The sequence below is a fragment of the Quercus robur genome, chromosome 5, assembly GCF_932294415.1.
Source record: "Quercus robur chromosome 5, dhQueRobu3.1, whole genome shotgun sequence".
NCBI lineage: Eukaryota > Viridiplantae > Streptophyta > Magnoliopsida > Fagales > Fagaceae > Quercus > Quercus robur.
The window spans coordinates 854,996-879,454 of NC_065538.1; the positions used below are offsets into that span (position 1 = coordinate 854,996).

Genomic DNA, 24,459 nt, shown 5'->3' on the forward strand with positions numbered 1-24,459 from the left:
ACTACCCTTTCTCCTCTTCTTTCATTTACCCCCTTCATCATCACTCATCTCAACTTCATATATTTGGTACACGTATTATTTCTTGCAACTATGCAAGACTCCAATAATGTGAAAGAGATTATGCATATACCCAACATACTTTCTCCATCCAAGCAGAGGGTTGGAAGATAAAACCCCTTGGTCTGTGTGATCGGTGTGGGATTGTACATGCATCTTCTTTTCGGAATCATTAGAGTAGGAGATGGAAGATACCTCTGCCAGCAATTCGCAATCTTTTGTCATTTTGTTAACATTTCTTTTTATCCTCTTATCACAAAAGCCAGTTTTGCTAGTGCGGAACAAATTTTCTATTTCTAAACATGGTACTTGAGTAGGAAAAAGAGGAAGAGAGACTGATTTATTGGGGTCGGCACATGGATCATGTATGATTAATAAATACGTTGTCAGTTGGAAAACAACTTATTTAACTTTTTAATAAAAAAATTTGCTAAAAACTGTGTAAATTATACTCGTATGTAAATATATATATATATATATATATATAATATGATGTTTTAAAAACATGTACATAAAAGCTGTAAAAGTAAAAAACTACCAAAATAAGCTAGTCATGCACAACACCTTAAAAGTCTCATTGGTCACGTGGGGAACATCTATTAGAACTGAACTATTGTCTTATTCTTATGTTGCCCCCATGTGTTGCCCTAAAAGCCAAGACGCAGGTGATTGTGTGGCTTGTGTTGCACTTGATATGAATGAGTGGTGGTGAGCTAGACACATCGGTGCCAGTTTTGATTTTGTTTTTAGTTTTATGATGATTACTTTCTAGGGCAATTAATTGCCTTCTCCAACCAACAAAAAAGAAGAAGAAAGAGTTTCAACTTTCAACTTTCAAGGACTATCGTCAAATAAATGAGCAAGAAGCTGGGCTATGTAATGGACCACCAAGGACTAGAACATTTGTGAAGCTATGGTCTTCTGCGTATGCGTCTGGCGTGACTGTTGGCATGCTGATTCTATACTTTTAGAGCTGAGCTTTATCAGATCTCTCTCTTGTTTGAGAGTAACTTTTACTGTCAGCATCATTTAGATTCGTCTTTGTATGCTAGTGTTGACGAACATGTTAAGCCACATGTGAATTTGAGGGAGTCTCGGTTTGGTCCTAACTCCTATGTCCTAAAATACATACAAAATATTGATTTTTATGGTCTAAACTTTGGGTTGGATAGAAAATTTAAACACTCAAGGGTCATTATATATATACAAATAAAAAAAATTACCTTCTCACAGAATCCTTCCGATTGAAATTGAGACTTGGCTTATTTTCAGTGCATTGGAGCCGACACAATACAGACACACGTCTAAATTTTAAATTCTGCCATGTGTTCAAATCATGTCGGCAAAGCCTGCAAGGTATTGCTAGGTGTAGTAGTGTGGAACTCATTTGGATGATATGAAAGTTATTATTTAAGAGCATGGTCTTTGAGATATTAGTTGAATATTTGATTCAGTTAATTCTTTAGCCAAAGAGTAAGCATGGCCTTTGACGTAGCATTTTTTACTACAGCTAACATGGTCTGTTATGACTAGAGCAATATCACCCTCACTTGAGTTTACTACTAATATGAATTTTGTTATTCACCAATCACAAGAAGCCAGATCTAACCATCTTAGTAGTTCTGAAAAATGTTGTGTTCTGATACTTATTTGTTAGGGAACTTGGATGAAAGCAAAGCGAAATTCCACTCTTTAGCCTAGGATGACAAGCCTCAACTTACCCCACCTCACTTCTGCTATAAATAAAAAGGAAAACAAATGAAATCCATAGTAGCCTTCTTTTCATTGAGAGACTAGAAATGCACAATGGAAAAGTCGTCTTTTTTTCATTTCATTGTCAATAATGGTTATTGCAAGGGAAGCAACCACATGAGCTGTGGCCAGAAAAATATGAGTTATGCCGGCTTATTATCTTCCGTGCTTGTTCACTGGCCTTCTCTATTTGCTCAGAGTGTTGCTGCTGTGCTGCCGCTCTCCATTCTTCAGCTTTTCTATGAACAATTGCCATTCTCTTCATCAACTTCTCTTCCAAGTTTGATTTCATCCTTTGTATTTTTACCTAGACAATCATTTCAAGCTAAAGTTGGATGACTAAAATGAAAATGTTCTAGTTCTTTCAAAAGTAAAATCCAGACAATAGAGGAGAAATTAGGAAATAGACATAATATATAAAGTCAAAACATGCATAATCTCAAAGCAAATGAGGGTAACTTTTGTTTGGTAGTGCCAATGGGGGGCCACACTTTTTATCCAAAAGTATGATTTAAGGCTTCCTAATTGATCTGTAATCTGATAAAGATATCAGATGTGTAACACTCGTACTTTGTTTTTTTATATTCTGGAAGTACAAGAAGCTATTAAAATAAAGAACCGAACAATGCCGCCATATTTGATTGTATTATTATATTAAACTTGACCAAAAAACTAAGCTCCAAGCATAAGATACCACACCCCAGCTCAAGTAATATTCTAATTCCCCACGAATTTCTAAGAGCTAGATGTTCACATGGGCTTACAAGTGTAAATGTGGACATGATGACTCCTAGCTTTCTACTTATTTCTTTAAGAGTGAAACATATATAAAACTATATCGAATTTGGGGAACACACTCAAACAGAGGCGGTCTAGTCAAGAAAATGGTAGAGTTGTGTCCAATAGCAGCGGGTGGCTCAAGGACTAAAGTAAAAAATAAGTCTGACAACAAAGCCTTCCAACTATAATCAACATAGTTCAGCCACATGACAGAAATGCACGAGTGAATTGATAAACTAAGATCACATTTGGTTCTAAAATACCAAACCACAGCCTCAACTATGTCAAATTCTTGAAGGAGAGTATAGTATCTATGGACATTATCCACAAAAGTCTGAGTTACTAGTTCAACTTTTTTCCTATGGTAGAAGCGAATATGGAAAACTACTGTAAAGAAAAACTATTGAAGTGTATGTTTCATGTTTATAAAGCTATTTTCAATTCAAAAATAATGTTGGCCATAAGCTAAAGATACAATACCTTCAGCTGCTGAAATAGTAAGTCACATGTTAAAAAACAGAAAAAGGAAAAGAACAAATAAACAAAAGCATGAGAAAGTACCTCGAGCTTTCTTGATTGAGCTTCTGCTTTTGCATTCTGTAGGTTGACCCAAGCTTGAATCTTTGCTTCTTCTCTTTGATACCTGTAACCCAAAATCAAAATTGGTACCAAGATACCGCATAATACAAGTAAATGTTGCAACTTTACAACCCAATTACCTGAGACAGCACTTAGTCTTTTCCTCTTCTTCCCATGCAGCAGCTCTGGAGTCTGAAACACTTTTCCTGCACCCATTATCTTCCTCAAAATGCCTCAAGCTCTTTGATACTTGCTCTTCCTCCTCTTCCCTTGAGCTCCAATTTGACGTGACCGAATCATATTGATTCCCAAGTTGTAACTTAGCTAAATGGCACTCTTGCAGCTGGGAAATGTCAATGGTGCTATTGGTGCTGCTGCTAGAGTTCTCCAAGGTCAATGGTCCTGACCTATTTGCAGGCGTGTTATGGCGTGCAGGTGATGAACTTTTGAATGGTGTGGGGCACCTAGAAGTAGTAGAACTTCCTAGGGGAGTCATTTCTGTCCCAATATCCCTGTGATGCACCTCATGAACCACGTCTGTACAGGCATCTTTCATAGTTGCACCAGCTGAGTTTTTGAATAAGAACCCCTCTTTGGTTGGCTCTGAGTATCTAAAGTTGGGCAAAATGGCTTCTATGTCGTCTGTGAATTTATCTGCATTAACAAATTTCAAATGGCCGTTATAGCAAACCTTGAAAATCTCCTATATATAATCTGGATTTTCAACAACTTAGTTCAAGTTTTACTGGCAACCAAATACATGCTAAGTTGAAACAATCTCCTACATTGTTTGATAAACCTTTATGCAACAAGGAAACCCGCTGGGTTGTGAACCAAACAGAGAATATATAATCAATCAAATAGTAGAGCAAAAGTACCCAACTTTTAAGCAGTAAAGCCCAAAGGGTAAAGGCTCCTTTAAAAGTTGAAATGGGTATCCTTACCTTTTAGAAGTACATCCGTGGAGGCTGAGGTCCCATTGAGAGCTGTAACTGAGTTACGTTGGTCCAAAGATGCTGCTGCAGACCCTTGAAAGCTTGAGACAACTTTTGAGACCTTTTCTTCAGTGACCCTTGATTTCTCCGCAAAGATCTCCACCTGTTGCTTAAAGTTATCACAGTACTGCTTGGTGAGCTTTGAGGAGTCTGATGGTTTTATGTTATTATGAGCAGGAGAGTCATGGCAAGAGCTACTCATTAGCCACTTCTCAGCATCATCCCACTTTGAAGGAAAACTTTTCCTTGAATGATTCCCAACAGTACTAAAGCTGAAAACTGGTCTACCGGGAGTTGAAGGAGCCTCTAATCTCCTCTGGCTAGTAACTGAGTTCGCTCCATCTCTTTTCCTCTGAGCTGAAACCTCAAGAAAGCCTCTGCCTTCTGTGATGTTGTTTGCCATTGGAAATGACTTGACAAAATCAGAAGTCTCTTTGAGATTAAGCTTGCAAAGTGGGTCAGGGAAGGTGTCTACAAATGGGTTGTCATTGCTTTTCCCATAGAAGCTTGTGTTGCCCTCTAATGGAGGTTCCTGAGAAAGAGCATAAAAACAGTTGAACATGACTATTGAAACACAATGGAACATGGAAACGAGAGAAATTATAATAAATGTGAAACCCTTACCCCGTTTGATGCAAACATAGATTGAGCTTGAAAGTATTTTGGGCTTGTGAGATCCATGGCCATGGGATGGAGGTTTGTGGGATCAGGGAGTTGGGGCTTAAGGAATCTCTTGTGTAGTCTCTTGTATGTTGGGCAAGTGGTTTACTCTGCACCATTTTGATATAAGACACAAGTGTCATGAGAAAAGTGACTGATGAGGAAGCAGTTGAACAGTATAGCTGAACGAGGAAAAAGCATTGACTGCTACTGTAGTCTAAAATACTACTATTACTAACCAATAAGTAAACAAAAAAATCCATAACATTTCTGTGATTTATTATGGTTAATGTATAATAAAAATGACATTTGTAAAATGAGACATAAAATCAGGTTACTTCAATACATTCAGACAAGTTAACAAGTCTTGAAAATAATTGTGTCATTCTACTAAAAAAAGAAAATAATTGTATCCTAGCATAGTAGTAACATTGATCATTTAGCAATCGACTGACTCACATGGGAAGCCACTCAGGCAGCCAGGTAGCTCTCTTCAGAATCTAACAAAAGTGAGATTAAATCCTGGGATAGTCCTAGTCTCTGAAGTAGATGAGAAAGGGGACGAAAGAGTACCCCATTATTAAAAGAAGAGGGGGGCTTTGGGAGGAGGAAAAAAGTACTCATGAGTCCTGATTGAGAAAATACAATTTCATAAAAAAAATCAATTCATTCTTTTTTATTCTTTTTGGGAAGCTTCTCTTCTTATTGGCTTTAATCCCCTCTTTTAGCGTGTACAACACAGTTTACAGGCTCTCATTGTGTTACACTCTAGGTAAGCACGACTTTTATCTGTCTTTTTGCTTCCATGCCACACCAATACCAACTGTTCTTGTGTTTTTTTATGCGTTTGGATGTATCAGCCAGAGTATAATAACAACAGTAAATTAATAAAATAAAATCTTGAGTGGGAATTTGCCAATTTGGAGCTTAAGGTAACATGTAATTAATAACTTCAAAGTCACAATCTTAGGGCATGCTTAGTTCTGATTCTGTTCACATATTTATAATGCTCAGAACAAAGCTAAAAAACCCCATCTTGAACATTTACAGTATGTTTTTTGTTGCATTTCCAAATCCAAATCTAAAGGGGGAAAACAGTGAAAATAACACGGGATTCTGTTTTCCTTGTCTTGCCCTTTTCTGTCTAACCTTTAAAAAAGATAAGACTCTAGTGTGGTAGGAAGTACTGTACTATGCATGTCCATATTATAGGATTCTGCTTTTGTAGGGAGTCTAGGATTAAATGGCACAGGCCCAGGAACATGGAGTGCAGAAAGTGCCCAAGAAGCTAGGATTAAATGCTAGCTGGGTTCATATAGTCAATAGAAATTCATGGCCCAGGATATTATGGTCTTCGATCAATTCCTTTTTTTTAGGTATATGATCGTAAGAGACATAATGACATTTACATCTTGTTTTTATTAAAATCAGTCGCTAACCCATACGATGCACGACATAGTTTAACAAAATTAAATTGTGGCACATCAATATAGCAAAATGGTAGAAGAATTAAGAATATTTGTTAAAAGCTTCCTCTAATATACAAATACTATTAAGCAAATATATTAGAAACGAGAACATGGTACTCGTATTCTGCATGAGGACAATAAAATTAAAAAATAAAAGCTGAAGGGAAAAATATCAAGAGAATACAATTTGACTGAAGAGCGAGAGAAGTAACTCATACTAAATATTAATTATCAAACAATTCTTGTATGTAAATATCTTACATATTATAACGATGACAACAGATTAAATCAAACCACATATAAGAGGAAAGTATTGTGCCACTAAGTTCGAAACTCATAAACATGAACAACCTCCATATCATCAGGTTTTATATGGATTTTGGGGATTCAAGGCTTTGACAATATCAATGCAACATTGTGAAGAACTCCCCACACTTAAATTGTGCTCCATATAAGCCTATTCAAAATTACCTCTCAACGCTACTAGTTGTATTGCATTGGTTTGGGGATTTCAAGTTTCAACCTTCAGCAAAATAAGAAAAAATAACGTCTATCTAAATATAAAACTAAGTCAAAACAAATATGATAAAAGTCTGAAAGTAAAAAAAAATAAAAATTTTAGAATAAAATTTTCAAGCTCAAAAATAAATGTGATTGTCCTTTTGTCCAACTTAATTTTGTCATAAAATATCTCTCTTCAAAAAGGACAATATTTAATGTTGTCCACTATTCAAATTTCTGTAGTTTGATAAATTTAAATATCCTAGTGCTATATCCAACCAAGAACCACAAAGAAAGGTAGAGGGAAGAAGGATTAAACGAAGAAAAATGAAGGCCTCTAGAAGAATTCAAACTCGTATCAATAGCAAGCATCACATCCAACCTAAACATTAGAGCCCTTATGTTTGGAATTTGGGCAATTTATAGGATTGAAACAATCAGATATTTATCAATGTGGCACTCTCAATTACAATGATTAAATTACCATGCATGAATGTGTTTATGGAGTGGTCTCACACCCTTGGCCCAAATGATATGCATTTGGCTGTAGTTTTTATTGAGATCTTTGGGGTTTACTTTGGGTACACAATCATGAGATCTCTCCTAAATTTTCAATAATACCTAAAGACCAATGCACTTTCGTGGGCTTTCAAGTGTGAAATCATAATTTCAACTATAATTCTTAAGCTTGTAACTTTTATATAGATGCAGAATCATTACTTTTTTTTTTGTTAGTCGCAAAATCATTACATATTGTTTGCATAATTGGATGCCAAAATGCAAGCATCACAATGTGATTTGATTTAGGTATTTTATTTATTATGTTGGATAAATTGCAAATTACACCCCTAAAGAATAGTAATCAAATAACACCACCGAAGCAAGCAACAAAAACCATAAAACCCACCAAAATAACAACTGTACGAAACAATTCTGAAGTTTAAACACTATATTCTAATTTTGTATAGCTTATACATACCTTCAAGTTCTTTAATCCATCCAAAAGTCTTTCATAAAGCTCTTTGGTCCATTCAAACTCATCCTCTAATATTTCAAAATCAACGTATGCCTGTTATAGAACAAACAAGAAATGAGAAAAAATTAATGGTAACAGAATTCTTTTACAATACAACAAAACCAAGAGCAAATATATAAAACAATACTAAAGAGAATTGTTTTTTGAATTAATAGCTTTCTCTTTTTATTTTCTTGAACTTTGGGTTTTTTTCTTTTTTTCAAATTTAATAAACTCAATTATTTATAATAATAAAAAATCTTCATTTACACATGCCTAAACAATTATAAAAATACAATTAAATAGGCAATTAAGCTAAGCTAATCCAAATCTGCTTAAAAAACCTAGATAGTAAAAAGAGAAGAACTTGAAACTTAAACACATAAAAGTAAAGAACATTAAAGCAAAAGCTGTAGGATTGTTATCTCCAAGTTGCTTAAGATCTTGAGGGTTGAGAGGCTCTTCAATACTACCCCCACGACCCCACTACCAAATACATCCATATCCACAATATATGAGGGCCATAACTTTGATAATGACCCATGTAAAATTTGGATGCAAAGAAGAGAATTAGAGTGAATGGAATTGTTGAAACTCAAACTTTAGCACAAAATTAAAGTAAAAGAATGCTATTAGTCTTATTTTATTGGTACCTTCTTGACGAGAAGCAAATGCAGAAGCCACAAAAACAGTTCCATTTTTTGGTCTTCATCGCTGAGAGATCACCAAAATAGTCAACAATTAAAGTAGTGGGATCTTCATTTTAGATAAATTTCGAATGAGAGACGGGATACGTTCTGCATATAGTGTAAATCTAAATTTGGCTTTTAAAAATAAAAATATAACATTGATGATGTGGAAAAACTGTGGGGGCTACAAAGCTGACGAGCAACTTTCTTTAGCAATACAATTAAAAAACCTAGCAATCAAAAATTCAAACCCATTCCAAAGACTCAAGATGAACAGACCATAAAGAGGTAGAGCTCCAATTAAAAGCTATCCACAACACAGCACAAAAGAGGCAGTAACAAAATGTAAAAAGGGAAAAAAAACATCAAGCAAAATAATAGAGCACAAATCAAACTAGGATTTAGAGATACCTCAACCGAATCATCCAGTTTCTGTCAGTATTTATTTATATATTGTAAAGAGAGGAGGAAGGAAGACAGAGAGGCTGCCGTTAGAAGGTGGGGAAGGGGAAGGAATTAAAACTGACATGGTGAAACAAAACGTGGGGAGACTAGAATTTTAAACAGTGTAACAAAAGGGAAGAAAATACAGAAAGTTGTAACTGTGATTTTCAAAGGGTTTTCAGTTGAAAAGGCTTGGGTTTGGACTTTATGGTGGAATTAAATTTATATGAAGTGGGCTAGTGGAATTAAATTTATAAGAAGTGGGTTTTATGGTGGAGATAGGCTGGAAATTATTTTAATTTTATTAGTATTTTAAAATTGTTAAAAACTATTTTAAAATTATAGGACAAATTTAGAAAATTGGATGGGAATGACATGGCTGCTGACGTGGCTCAATGTGAGCGTAGTAACATTAAATGCTACGCTTCAGCTTTTAATATTATATAGAATATAGATGAGAGAGACCTATAATCTATTGTGATTGAAAGTTTTGAGAATGATGTAACTTTCTAAAAAAGCAAAAACAAAAAATGTTTATTATGCTATATTATGGTCCAAAAATAAAAAATGAGATTTTAGGATCGATCTAGATTATTGTATCTATAAGAATCAGTATCAATATATTTATATAAATAAATATCTAAAAACTGAAACGTAGTATTTAATGTTGCTATGCTCCTGTTGAGCCACCTCATCAGCCACATCATACTATTTTTCTTTTTTATTTTTAAATCATTTTTCTCTTTATGATTTTTTAATCTTTTTTATATAAAATACTTAAATACAAAATCATGGACAAACATTATTATTCATTAGATAGAAATATTTGACTATTTTCAACTACCTAAATTGATTTCAACTTTTTGTTTTTTTCTTTCTAATTTCAAGTAATTTTTAAAATTGAATAATTCATTATCTTTTTAGTGGATAAAATTAACATTTCAAGTGTCCCTTCATTTATCTACCGTCATAGTGTTTCCTCTTCCAAAATTCCAGTTTTTCACAACATTATCTCTCTCTCACTCATACATTGATTATTTATTTAAGTTTTATAATGTTATATATACCGATGCACATTTTAGATACAATCACCCATTATATTTTCCACATGTCATTATGTTTTTGGTTTTTTTGCTGTTCTTTTTCTTGAGAGCTTGTATGCAAATATATATATTGTGGGGACCGGCCCAGAATAACAGGTTGGCTGGGCTTTGGGCCCGTCCGAGGACCATTTTGTCCGAGGAGACGTCGCGGCCCAGAATCCTTGCTCAGGCCCACTGGAGCAAGGAGAACACGTCCGAGAATTAATTCCTCATCGGACGTTCCAAAGTCCAGGTCAACAATGCATCCCAGCTACTGTAGCCCTCACTCCAAGCACGTAAAAAGAAAGGAGACCTAAAATATCCCAGCAATGGCTGTCACCACCACATTAAATGCACCACAGCTACTCTCCTGGCCGCATTAATGAAGAGAAGACCCCTGAACAGTGCTACCTTGGTCATTGCAACTCACAAAGAACTGGTAAGGGCGTCTGATGGGACAAGTGCTCAAGTAGGGGTTTGGATGATCAACAAGTGTAAGGCCCAGATGATAAAAGAGGGCCTATATAATATGTAAGAGTCCCTCAAGAGAAGGGACGGAGGAAAAACGGAGAGAGAGGGAATAGAGGAGCAAAGGTTCATTGTACGCATACATGCCCATGAATAAAATTCCCCCCTTCACATCCACTTTATTGATTCGTGTTTCTATATCTCCTGAGCCCATGCAACAAACCGTTTAATCCAACTGGAACCGAGTTCTTCAACCCACACTCTACAAAAATTCATTGTGTGGAACCTTTTGGGACAAGGCCTGACCGTCCAGGACCGGGTCAACTAAAATCGTGTCCCTACATATATATATTTATATGACTCTCTAATATCCATTCTTTTGTACTTAAAAAAATAATCAACTATTTGATTGATCGCAATTTAACAAACTAAACAAATTAATACAAAGGTAAATTAAGAAATTTAAAATTGCCCATCAAATTTTACTCTCATTAACCTCACAGATAACAGATATCTTTATTTCGTATTTAATCTTTCCTGGTACTTCTATTAATCTATCTAAGATCTTGTTTGGTAACGGTGTTTAAACAATGAAAATTGTTGTTTTTCATTGTTTAAACACTATAACACATCTTTCCACACATTTTTTCACTCACATATTTCCACAAAACTTAAATTGCTTACCGCCTAAATGTCTTAAGTAATTGGGCATCACTTGGTTTTAGTCCAATCATTGTATCAAAAACACTACTTCTTCTGGCGTCAAAAACATTAGAGCACCCACACTAAATATGGGATATGTGCCAAATGCTAAATATTTGGCACATATCCCACACCAAACCCAATTTTAGCCCATTTAGTAGATGTGGGATATTGTTTTTTTTTTTGCAACATTGAACAATACCGTGGCAAATTTGCCACGGTACGGAAGAGATGTGGTATATTATTTGTTGCTTGTTTATTGTGTTGATGAGTAGTAAATATTATTTTAATGTGTAATAAATATTATTTTAATTTATAGAATTGAATTATAAAATATCTGATAAATGAGATGTTGTAAAATGATGTGATAAAATAATAAAGTAGGCATTTGATGTGGTAAAATGACATAATTTTTGAAACATTTGCTACATATGCTCTACCCGTTTAGTATATATATTTAAACACATATTTTTAATTTTTAAAATTTTATACTCCTTTTCACCTTCATGTAAACAACGTTAATCTGGAACATTACCAAACGGCCCTAGTCTTCTTCCTCCTCTTCTTCTTCTTCAGACCACACTACTTGTTTCTGCTTCATTCTTGCTATCTGGGTCCGATTCCTCACTTGGCTTAGTCTGAATTTTGCTTTGCCTTTGAAAATGTACAACTTCTCATTCATAGTCTTCTCCAATAGTATTGGTCTTTCTCGGTTCTGGGTCTGTGAAACTTCTCAACTTTATCACTCGGGTTGGTCTGGTATTTTGGCACTTAGGTCCGTCTCAAAATGCTAAATTTTGTCTCTAAAACCCTTGATTTTCTTGTAAGAGTGATTGAAAATGATTAAGAAAAGGCCTGTTTCTTATTGTTATTACTATTTCTTCAGGACCAGAAGAGCAATTACAACTTGTACTTTGCAAATAGACCCTCCAAATGCTTCTGTTTCACCTATTACCAATGACCACAAATCTCTCTGTCTCTCATTGGCAGAGCAGCTCATTCAACGTGGCTTTTTATCATCGGCGCAGCAAGTGGTTCGGCGAATTATAGCACATTCTTCGTCGGTTTCTGATGCTTTTTTGGTTGTTGATTTTGCTGCTTTACATGGCTTGGACCTTGATTTGGGTAGCTATGGCGATCTCGTTAGGAAACTGGTGTATTCGGGTCTGCCCCAATTGGCTGAGGCACTTTTTCGTGACAACATTGTTGGTAGAGGTATTGATCCTGACTTATCGATTTTGAATTCTGTGGTTATTTGTTTGTATAAGTTAGATAAAGTAGAGGAGGCAGGAGATCAATTTGATAGGCTGCTTGAGATGGGTGGAATTCCTTGCAAAGCTGCTTGTAATGCAATGATTTGGGGGCTTTGTGCCCAAGATAGAATTTTAGAAGCATTTGATTATTTAGTTAGAGTTAATGAGGCTGGAGCTACTCCTGGTATTTTGTGTTTTAATAAATTGATATATGGGTTATGCTATAAGGGGTATATGGCTGAAGCTCTTGAATTGTTTGATGTAATGCGCTGTGGACATGGTTATCCACCTACACTCCATCTATATAAATCAATATTTTATGGTCTTGTAAGAGAGGGCTGGTCGTAGAGGCAGAGTCACTATTCAGAGAAATGGAGTCTCAGGGTCTGTATATAGATAGGGTGATGTATACTTCTTTGATTAATCAATATGGCAAGGATAAGAAAATAAAAATGGCAATGCAGGTTTTCTTGAGAATGCTGAAGACAGATTGTGAGCCAGATAATTACACATATAATACATTGATTCATGGGTTTTTGAAATTGGGCTTGTTTGATAAGGGGTGGCTGGTTTACAAACAGATGGCAGGGTGGGGAATGCAACCTGATGCGGTAACTAATCACCTTTTTATCAGTAAGCACTGCAGGGAAGGGAAAGTTGATTGTGCTTTGATGCTTTTGAACAACATGCTTAGTTGCAACTTAGCTCCTAATGTCCATTGTTACACAGTTTTGATCAATGCACTTTAAAATTACAAGGAGAATAGGCTATTGGAAGTTTATGATTTGTTCAAAAGCATGCTGGAAAGGGGGGTTGTTCCTGATCATGTGCTGTCTTTTGTCCTCATGAAGAAGTATCCAGAGGGGCAGAGGCTTCACCTTGCTCATCTGATTCTGCAGGCAATTGCCAAGAATGGGTGTGGTTTTGACCCTTCTATGCTCTCATCCTCTGCTGGTGTAAACTCTAATGGGGATTTGGAGCGAGAAATTGAGATCCTGCTTGAGGGAATTGTGAGATGTAACTTTAATTTGGCTAATGTGGCATTCGGTGTTATTGTCAGTGCCTTGTGTGGAGAAAGAAAGCCGAATGATGCCTTGCTTTACATGGATAAAATGTGAGAGTTGGATGCATGCCTTTGCTTTTTTACTTATAACTCTTTGATCAGGTGTCTATGTCAGAAGGGCCTTTTTGAGGATGCCAAGTACCTACTTGACCTTATGCAAGATCGAGGTGTGGTCCCAAATCAAGCAACTTATTTGATAATGTTAAATGAACACTGTAAACGGGGTGATCTGGTGTCAGCCTTCAATATTCTGGACCAAATGGATGAGAGGGGACTTAGACCTAATGTTGCTATATATGACACTATTATTGGTTGTCTAAGCAGAGAGAAAAGAATCTTTGAAGCAGAAGAAATGTTTAAGAGGATGCTTGAGTCTGGTGTGGATCCTGGCGAGGTTGTCTATGTGACAATGATTAATGGCTAATTGAAGAATGGAAGAGCTATTGAAGCCCACCAGTTGTTTGATATAATGTTAGAGAATTCCATTCACTTATCAGTCTTTTCTTGAAGTAGGGTCAGTTCGAATTTGCCTTTAGGTTAGTTGATTTGATGGACAGAAACCAGATTGACACCGATCTCATCATGTATATCTCACTTGTCAGTGGTGTTAGCAGAAATATCTCCGGTATTAAGAAGGAATGGTGCATTATACATAAAAGTCTGAAAGGGAAAGAGAAATGTTGTCCCATTTACTCCATCAGAGAACTCTTATGCCAATGAAGAAGATTTTGAGAATTTCTGCTGATACTCCTGAGGAGATGAAATGCTTTGCTTTGAAGCTGATGCAGAAGTTTAAAGACATTGAGTTTATGCCAAACTTGTACCTATATAATGGTATAATCTCTGGATTTTGTACGGCAGAACGCATGTGGGATGCCTATGATCATTTTGAAAAGATGCAAAGAGAGGGTGTACATCCCAATGAGTAACTTTCTATTGTGGTTGAAAGTTTTGAGAATGATGTAACTTTCTTAAAAAACAAAAATAAAAAATGTTTATTATGCAATACTATGGTTCAAAAATAAATAATGAAATTTTAGAATTTATCTAGATTATCGTATCTAAAATAATTAAGATAATGTGAGAGTTAGCTCAACACGTAATAATTTTTTGTAATCAAATAATAAATAGCAATCATTAGAAGTGTGCACTATAATTTGAAATTCAATTAAAAAGGCGATTAAGATAAATAAAGATTCAAAAGTGATTTGAAACGGGGAGAATTTGAACCATCCAAAAATAGGGTTAAACTAATATAAATGCCTCCTTTGCTTTTACTTAATCAGATAGAGAGAGGGAGAGAGATCTGAGTTGTTTTTGATAATGAAAGGAGGAGCGCTTACTTATTTTGTTTTGGTTAAAGAAACTGCTTACTTATTAAAGTGATAGCTTGAAAGTATAATAATAAAGCAGCTTAAAGCCTTAAACCATGGCATGGAATGGATTTCTGCCTTTCATAAGTTTATTGGTGTGTCTCAATTTTGATGACGATCGCTGCCCTCTTAAATATTCCTGGTCGGTGCTCACACAATTCCTGCCTGGCATTTGGCTAGAACTAAGCAAAAAAAAAAAAAAAAAAAAATTAATACTAAACATTGTTTTACAAAAATGGTATGACTTTGAATTGCTTATAAAAAAAAAAAAAATCTAATGCTTATCCATAATTGTTATACAAGTAGACTATAAGAGATTATTGAATTTTTTTTGTATTTTATAGCAGGATGAAAATTTAATGCATTGAAACTCTACCTACGCTCCCACTCCCACTCCCCCCTATGCTGCCTCGAAACTTAAATATTCTTCAATTACATTATTATACAATAACATATACATATACTTTATACTAGAAAAAGTTAAATTAATTTCACATCCCAAAATTTGTTGAAAAGAAAGGCGACATATGATAGAATGTGGAAACATATCCTCTGGACTCATTAATCTATAAATCTTTTTGAGATCCCCTCATCTTGCCTTTATTTATATCAGACAACAAAAAGCATCCACACCTAACTTTTTTTTTAGTGGACATTTCAGATCAGGTTTACATTAATTTGAAAAGTCTTTCCAATTCTTATTGAGTGACAATTATGTGGAAAATAGAAATTGAAAACTAGTATTTTTGCAAATGGTGAGGTAGTCCCAGGTCCAATTATAGTCATAGATGCTTGTAACCTAATTATGTGAGAGAGAGAGAGAGAGAGAGAGAGAGAGAGCTTATATCCAATGAGCAACTGAAATTGATTGATGGAAAAGTTTGGCACCTATTGCTTCAATTTAAAAAGTCTAGTTGACAGTTGACACGTAGCCAATGAAAAGTCATATTAATAAATTAAATTATCATCCATACCAGATCTTTTTTTTTTGATAAGTTCCATACCAAATCAACTGTGTGATAATGTTATTTCTTTATATATTATTGAAATGTCTTAAATACTCAAATAAATTAGGTATCAACAAGTTAGATTAAAAAAAAAAAGAAAAAAAAAGAAAAAAGAGGTAGATCAAAAACAACATTTTTTTTTTTTTTTGGTGAAACGGAATTGAATTAACAACTAAATAGCAAAGAACACATCAGGACAGAGCCTGCTTACAAACTGTCCACTGGCATCAACCTCCAAAACACAAAGTAAGTCCACAGGTGGACTGGAAAAAACAATGAATCAATAAATGCTTAAAAGTGCTTACTTATTAGCTACTGAGTCTGTGCGGAATATCCCCTTTAAAGGAAGCTAGATTTGAAAGCTGAAAGTCTTGCCTAGAATTCAAGTTTTTGTGTGGAAATGCATGCATCACAGCATTGGAGTCAGACAATGTCTAAGGGAAAGAGGAATGCAAATGGAAGCCAATTGCCCCCGGTGTCATAGAGAAGACGAGACTATTCTTCATGCGCTGCGGGATTGTCCTTTAAGTAAAAGCATCTGGTACCAGCTTGGGAGGCGGACTAATGACTCTTTGTTCTTTACCCAAAATCTGCATGATTGGCTAAACACCAATGCTACCTCGGGTCAGCACCATGTATCAGGTCAATTGCCTTGGCACCTTGTTTTTCTCTTTGGAATTTGGTTTCTGTGGAAAGGTAGGAACAATCTCATTTTCAAAAATATAGACCAAAATCCCAGCTTAGCTTAAGGTAATAGTAGACCGTGCTTTGGAGTACCATTTTTGTGCTAACAATTCCTTAGCTACCAAAAGATTGGTCCTGAAGAATATCAGATGGGAAAAACCAAGGAATGGCTGGTTAACTCTGAATACAGATGGATCAGTTGCAAGTAATTCTGGAATAGCTGGAGGAGGCGGATTAATCAGGGATGCCAATGGTGATTGGGTCACGGGCTTTGCTAGGAGGATTGGGACAACTTCAAGTTTCATGGCTGAACTATGGGCCCTTCGTGATGGGCTTCAACTTTGTTTACATCTTCACACTCAAGCTGTGAGTATTGAGCTGGATTCTAAATCCATTGTTGAGGTCTTCAACTCACAAATCCATGCTAATACCTTTATATCTTCCTTGATAGAAGACTGCAAACACATGATTTCCAAGATTCCCCAGACACGGACTAGACATATTTTCAGAGAAGCTAATAGATGTGCAGATTTTTTAGATCAAAAACAACATTCAAATCTTAGAATTCCTGCCTTAATACACAACAAAATACCTATTATTTCAAAAATTTATGCTATTAGTAAAGGAGGGATTTAATCATTAAACTTCAAAGAGACTCTTGAATCTAGATGGACATGATTCTTATCTAAGATGCAGTACTTTCCTCATCCTGAATCTTGTAAAAATGTGATCCAAATCTTAGCAAAGTTAGTGTTGCTCTAAAATTATAGGATATTTCCAAGGTGTTGCTCTAAAATAGGTGAATTCCAACCAAAAAAAAAAAAGAGAGAGAAAGATACAAGTACAGTCACTTTGTTGTGAAAATCTGAATAGATCCACCAACAGCTGATTCGGAAAAAACAAAAGGCAATATCAACCCACAGTATGACCTGGGATTCACCAGCAACAACAGGTAGAAGATAAGCAATAATGGGTCCCAGGTAGCTATATTTAACCGAATAAATCCACCATGATAAGACATTACCCTTCAATAATTCAATTATTTTTATGTGTCTCGACGTATAGAACTTATGCTTACAAAAAATAAAGAATATAGAAAAAAGAAACATTATTCTATTCCCATCTCCTAACAAAACCTCAACCCCACCGTCATTAACAAACTTCTTCTTCTTCTTCTGCCTCTTCTTCTTGTTTCACAAAATCAATGGCTGTAACTTGTTCTTCTTCTTCTTCTTCTTCTATTCACATCCCAATTCTGAAATCTGGTCTAATCATGAGGCCTATCAGCAAATCTCTGATGCTTAAACACACTCAAGTTCCAGTCAAGAAATTACCTAGACTCCAGATCAAATGTTCCGTTAAAAACAAGGTCAACAATATCCTTTTTTGTTTTTCTTTCTTTTTTACTTTTTGGTTATTCCTATGCATACATCCCTTTCCTTTATTTGTTTCTTGTCATTGAAAACATAACTATACTCACAAACTTTTCTACAAAACAAGACCCAGTTGGATCAACTTCAGTCACACTTTTTTTTCAACTGGTTGATGTCTGAAACTATGAATTGTTTGTTACAGGTTTATGAGGACAGGTCTAATGGCATAATCTGCTATAGAGATGATAGTGGGGAAATAGTTTGCGAAGGATATGACGATGAAGCCCCTCGCTTTCAACAACAGATTCCAAGAACAACTTGTCATCCAAGGTAGGTAATCCTAACACAAAAAAAGTAGCATAATAATAATAATAATATAAACAAATTCCAAATTGTTATGAAACCTGTCTGATGATTATTGATTTTGCCCGAGTTCAGAGACGTCGAGATCATTGATCTTCTTCTTCAACAAAGTGGGTTTCAAATTGTTAAAGGCAGTGGATTGAACAATGTTGATGAAAGTGTTGCTGTGCAGAAGGACCTCAATTGCAATGGCTTTAACTCTTTCTGCTAATCAATTCCCAACTTTTGTCAGTTAAATAGATTTCTCCACAACTCTGCTCTAGTATGTGTAAGGAAAGAATATACATCAGTCATAGAATGTGAATAGAGGGCATAAATGCACTTGTTTTATTTTTGAAGCACATTCTTCTTCCATGAGTAACACAAAATTGTCTTGTCCCTATTGTTTTCTTTTTCCAGTGTATGTGGCTAACCTTGACTAGTGAGGATCAATAGTTGATCGCAAAATCTTAGGACTAAGGCTCGGTTGTTGTATTCCACATTCAAAAAAAAACTAGCAGAGAAACGATGACGAGTCCCTAAACTTATTGCCACACATCATATCCAAAGACTAAATGAGTAGTGTATAATATCGTGCAGGTTCAAACATTTATGCTGAAAATTTGATCTGAGGCTAATATCTGAAATCTTAAGAATAATAGTGGAGCAAGTGCATGAAAAACAAATTTACAGGTGCTGATTGCTTTGATAAACATAATGAACTCAAATCATATTATACAAAAGAACAAAGCAAACTCATTTTTCAGTGCCATAAATGAAATCAAACTCAAGCTCCATTTCAAAGAATGTAACGTTTAGGCTACCCATACCAGCTGACTGGATATGTCCGTATGTGAACCAAGAGATTCACTTCGACTTCTCATTTGGGGTGTGATTAGTAACTTACAATGACACTTCCCACACCAAATGGGTCTTGAATGCAAGTTACAGCCAGTTTACCAAAAATAAAAAATGTTGCGAGTTACAACCTCACCCTTCACCCCATTCTTATTTGACAAAGTCTCTTTTTAAGCCAACACTGGTTGGCTTTACTTTCAAACATCTTCTGTTTATATTGTTGCACCCTCTTATTAGTTATGGTTCTTGTGGAGTCTTAACCATGTGAGGGTGTTAGAAAGAAAGAGACTTTCCTTTGTCAAAGGATTAGGCTCGACCAATAGAAGTATAATCATCCGATTAATTTATGAGAGTATTTACATTCTACATTCTTAACTGCAAAATTTTGCAGACCACTAGCTATCTATCATAAAATATGGAGCCATTTGAATCGTGCAACCTACAATACAAAAAATCTACAATCAACGTCATAATTTAGGATTATTTTCCATATATTTTTCAATTTGGACACTAATCTGGGTGGTGGGGGCAACATTATAAAACTAGTCTCAAATTAAGGTGTAAATAGCAAGATTTTGAAATATTTATGGTGCAGGTAGTAAATGCCCAATAGCAACCTCCCCAAAACGAGAGAGACAGAGTAAATTAATTTCAAAATTTTAAGATGTAATATAAATACACATTACAATGCTAAATACATAAAATGAATTTTGTACAAAGATTTCATGGAGAGGTCATCCAATATTATAACCCCCGACAGAAATCTCTATGGCTTCACCAGCCTTCTTCTGCATCTTCTAACAAATAATTATGAATTTCTCTTGTTAAAAATACATATGAAACCGCTACCCAAAAAGAATAGAAATATAGGACTGGGAACTTATATCAAAAAGGCAAAAAAGATGATGTGGGAATTGTAGTTCCAAATTACATGTGTAAATGTACAAGCACAAAGACTAACAGTATATCATTCAACCAAGGTCCCACCTTGTGTGTTCTCTTCACATAAGTCAGACTGGGATTTACTTGGAATAATACTTGGTGGAGACCATTGATCTGGAACCATCAGAAAATATGTAGTCATTGCTTTCCTGAACCTTTTCTTGTATTGCTTTGGTGAAATTACAGTTGGTGATGCGTTTTTTGGCCCACCAAGGATGCCTGAAGCCTTCACCCATGTTTCAAGATGTTTGTCCCATGTATACTGCCTCATGAAATCAATGATCCCAAGAACTAACTCATTCTTCTCTTCATCCACCCCAACCAGTAATGAGTAGTCCATTACATCAATTGACTGCATCACCAAAAGCGAAATAACAAATTAAAATGGATAAGGGAATAGTAAAGGCTGGACAACCTGAGCAACTCTAACTAATTTATTTGTTTATTTTTTTCCAATAAGGAATCTACACAACTTAATGCTGTGTATTTTTAAGAGCAAACAAGTTTTCCCATATACCCAAGAGTTCAAAAACTTACTGCTAGAAATGAGGTGTCATTCCAAACAGCTCTTTCCAACAATCGCTTTGCCTTGTTTCCCACGAAAATAGGAGAAGTTGGCATTGCTTCAATCAAATTCTGATCCAGCAGAACCTTGTTGTTCCCACTAGAATCAGGATTATACCGTGATCGAGAAGATCCTTTAAGATCATACAGCCGGGTCACGTTTCTTCGAAACAGAAGATTCTCCATAACCAGAACATCAATCTTTGTTTCTTTCCCACCTTTAAGATGCTTAGATGTTACCTTTCAACATAAAGCCAAACATAAAGTAAGGTCCAGTGCTCCAGAGGCTCTAATTTATTAAGGTTAGCAACATATGGAATGTCTCTTGTATTTAGTTCCATTTATAAAATAAAAAATCATTTTATAGCTTCAAACTGGGCAAATGCATCCTTTACAGAAGGAATGCAGCTATAAGTTTTGAGAAATTAGCTACCTATTTCAAGCTTGTTTAAGTGTTTATAGCAGGATTAACAGGAAAAAAAAAAAAAATATATATATATATATATATATATCTGAGACCAAAAAAGTCAACACCCAAGTGCCAGGCCACCACTCAAACTATTTACTCTTTCTAATATACTTGGTTAACAAATTTTAAAAAGATAGTTCAATCTATGTACGACAAACCACACATATATGCAAAATTATTTTATTTCTTAATGCATTTAAAAAAATGTTTATAAAATTTAAAAAATTATCTCAATCATGTTTGGTTGTCCTATAGAAAATGAATGACCTACACTCAATTTGCAAAGAGCATCTATTGTACAAAGCCATCACTATGAATGGAGAAAATCAAGAATGGCAGCCTTTGTAATAAAAAATCACAAATAATATGATTTCATTAACTCCTAAACTGATTCTTCCATCTGTTATGATGATAACTCCAAGAATTATGCATTGCATGCCCAACAAAACAGGAATCAGGTCATTCAAATTTCTATGCATAACCAAACAGGTTGCCAAGAAATACTTTGTTTGCATCTGATATTACTCATACTCATCAAGTAAACCTGTGTATATCTATACACTAAAGAAGCCAATGCTTGATTAAGGTAATAATCAGAATTAAATTCACCAGGTTAACAAATGAATATAATGATTTACCCTGACCAGCATTTATAGCACTCAAATAAGTACCTGATAGATCCCCAGAATCTTTGCCAGGCATGTTGGACTTCCTGAGTTTATTGATTCAGATAGGTACTTGAAATATCCAGGAGCAAATTTAATAAACGACTCCAACTCTATCTTGGTGACTTGTTTAATGATAAATCGATCATCCAAGGTTTTCGCAAAGAATACATTGCTCTTGCCACCCTGGGCACCCCACTTTTTACAACGGCTAAGAGACCTTATGAAATCAAGCTCAGAAGGACAACAAATCTTCCTTAAGGCTTCAAAACGCATGGCATAGTAACAAGTCACAGTATAGTTCACCTTACCAAGAGGGCCATCATCTCCAAAAGAAACTCTGGCGTGCAATGCCTTTGTATATGAGAGTGGGTCTAAACTCAGGGAGCCACGAGATCCAGACATGGATAAAATGCTATCATCTGAAGACCCAAGACTTCTATGATATTCAGAGGCTATGTCATCAACAGAAAGGAATGACTGGGAATTCACTGAATCCACATGTGGTAAGGAAGCTACTAAATCCCCACCATCTTTTGGCCTTTCACCCTCATCAATCAGTTGCATATGATATTTTGGGCATACTAGAGCATAAGATATAATACTGGTGGGTTCATCATCATATACTGGAATCACAGTATCATTAACACCAACAGGAAGAAGAAGCCTGGCGCCACCTTGAAGTTCCAACTGCCGAAAGGAAGAAATGTAGACTGGATTATACTCGCTCAATGAATTGAACTTTTGAGCACCAGCTGAAAAATTCTTGTTGAATGAACGGTAGAAGTTTAAGAAAGGCATCCCTAACCAGCCTACATGGTCTTCTACATTATCAGGGCTCTTGGTGGACAGTGCAGGTGAAAGGATAGGGGAAACCTTAGTGCTATTTTTCTCTTCTCCTTGGTTCTCCAAATCCGTCCCCTCCGCAACTGCAGGGGTGGTTGAAGTTTCTGTCACCGCCAATTCAGGAAGTGTACTGGTATTATCCTTTGGTATTCCAATTCCAGTGTGATTTTCGCCTGTCCATGCAGCATCAAGGGTATCCGACAAACTTGCCATGATAGGGAACTGCCCATCAGAGACAGTCCTTCGAACATTTACTTCTGATTTTATAGGGTCTGATTGATCCATGTCTTTTTCTTGATGAACTGCATCAGACTGGTTAGTGTCACTAGCATATCCTCCTCTCTGCTCAGGGCTTTTGTTAAGCTTTGCATCTGCAAGAGAGTCACAACTACGGGAACTTTTCTCTGGTTTGTTGTCCACATTCACTTCCATAAACTTATAACTAACAAAAGGTTTCTCCAAATGTTCTGGACTTGAGCTACTCAATCTGTCCTGATGGTTATTCTTGTCTAAACTGGCTACATAAATCAGGCGATGATCCCACAAATAGGATTGAAAAAGTAACTGCCTTCGCAGTCGATTGATGTCAAGAATGTCAATAACAGGTTGGCCCTTTTTTGCTCCTTTGTTCAAAGTCTTTTGGATTGATTCCTATGATGTCAACATAAATGCCAAAATCCAGATATTAAAGAGCAGCAAACAAGCATTTTGACTCAAAGATAGACATTACCATGATATCATATTTTTCATTATAAAATTTCTAGTGTATTTACTAAATTTTGACAATTTTCGTTCATTATATTATCATGATTATAACAAATGTAGAAATAAAAAGGAACCAACTGGGAAAGGGCACTTCTTGTAAAAATCAATAGAAGTTCTCATGGCTCATGTTACACAAAATAGATATTTAAAAAGGTTCACAGAAAAATAGTCAGAAGTATAAACGTATAATTTAAATAATAGAAAATCACAGTTCAATGATTTTGTTTGTCATAGTTATTGAAGAGTTCACACGGTCAATAGAAAAAGTTTGATTAATCATTTCAACAGTCCCTGATTCATCATCTTACATACCCATTGATTCATATGGTCTACAAATATGAATTAGTATACTGCTTCCAGGACATGAAACAATGTAATTAACGCCGGCAAGTATGACCTAAATAAAAGGGCCTCACCTCAAATTCTAACTTCTCCTTATGCAACATTCCTTCCAATTCTGCAATTTTGCGCCTCGTTTCAGGGGTTTTAATGCCATTATTAAGTGGCCCTGCACCAGATCTTTTCTCCACTATTTGGCCAAGAGCATTGAGTACTTCAGAAAATAGAAGCTCTGCCCCGTCAACCACCTGTCATTACACAGAACTATGTCACAAGATGCAATGATAAAACTTAAATTATCTTCAAAGATCCAAACTTGTGACCATTGCACCTCATCTATTTCTTTTTGTATCCAGTCCTGATTTTCGTAGTTGAAGTCCAGTTTGGGTGGTGGAAGGTAGACAGAATGAACATCAATCGACGCATATCGAAAGCAAGCAACCATTTTTCCAAATCTGCACATGTAAAAAAGTGAGGAAGAGAGAAAGAGAGAGAGATAAGTATCTATAGATGAATACCACTCCTGGACTTTTAATCTATTATTTATGTATTAGCTGGGTCAGCAGCCTACTACTTGAATGGGCACAATGGTGCAATCAAACTTATCTCATTTTTCTGTATGTTCACCGAATCCATATGACCATCCAGAAAGATGGGATAAAGGGGGGTGAATCACATCATTCAACTTGTTCAAAAATAGCTGTGAAGGTCAATTTTGATTCT

The 24,459-nt window shown here is 35.5% G+C and overlaps 3 protein-coding genes and 1 pseudogene across 4 annotated transcripts in view; 2 read left to right on the plus strand and 2 right to left on the minus strand.

Annotated features, from left to right (window-relative positions):
• Window positions 1–1,816: 1,816 nt before the first annotated feature.
• Window positions 1,817–5,416, minus strand: LOC126724771 (uncharacterized). The gene is made up of 6 exons (XM_050429159.1): window positions 5,283–5,416; window positions 4,788–4,933; window positions 4,113–4,695; window positions 3,309–3,822; window positions 3,151–3,232; window positions 1,817–2,116 (listed from the first exon to the last, which is right to left on the minus strand). Exons 2-6 carry the CDS (start codon window positions 4,848–4,850, stop codon window positions 1,895–1,897), a joined length of 1,464 nt encoding a protein of 487 aa, XP_050285116.1. The 5' UTR covers window positions 4,851–4,933; window positions 5,283–5,416; the 3' UTR covers window positions 1,817–1,894.
• Window positions 5,417–11,701: 6,285 nt separating this feature from the next.
• Window positions 11,702–14,376, plus strand: LOC126724772 (pentatricopeptide repeat-containing protein At5g62370-like; annotated as a pseudogene).
• Window positions 14,377–17,654: 3,278 nt separating this feature from the next.
• LOC126724776 (uncharacterized) lies at window positions 17,655–18,650 on the plus strand. The gene is made up of 3 exons (XM_050429166.1): window positions 17,655–17,942; window positions 18,149–18,276; window positions 18,385–18,650. Exons 1-3 carry the CDS (start codon window positions 17,778–17,780, stop codon window positions 18,518–18,520), a joined length of 429 nt encoding a protein of 142 aa, XP_050285123.1. The 5' UTR covers window positions 17,655–17,777; the 3' UTR covers window positions 18,521–18,650.
• Window positions 18,651–19,791: 1,141 nt separating this feature from the next.
• The window catches only part of LOC126724773 (1-phosphatidylinositol-3-phosphate 5-kinase FAB1B), a 29,486-nt gene continuing 24,818 nt past the window's right edge, over window positions 19,792–24,459 (minus strand). For both annotated transcript variants that reach the window (XM_050429161.1, XM_050429160.1), the window contains exons 8-12: window positions 24,068–24,191; window positions 23,814–23,984; window positions 21,793–23,283; window positions 20,626–20,892; window positions 19,792–20,440 (exon numbers count right to left, since the gene is read on the minus strand). In XM_050429161.1, the coding sequence (XP_050285118.1) occupies window positions 20,114–20,440; window positions 20,626–20,892; window positions 21,793–23,283; window positions 23,814–23,984; window positions 24,068–24,191 (2,380 nt within the window). In that variant the 3' untranslated portion in view covers window positions 19,792–20,113. The remainder of the gene's footprint in view (window positions 20,441–20,625; window positions 20,893–21,792; window positions 23,284–23,813; window positions 23,985–24,067; window positions 24,192–24,459) is intronic.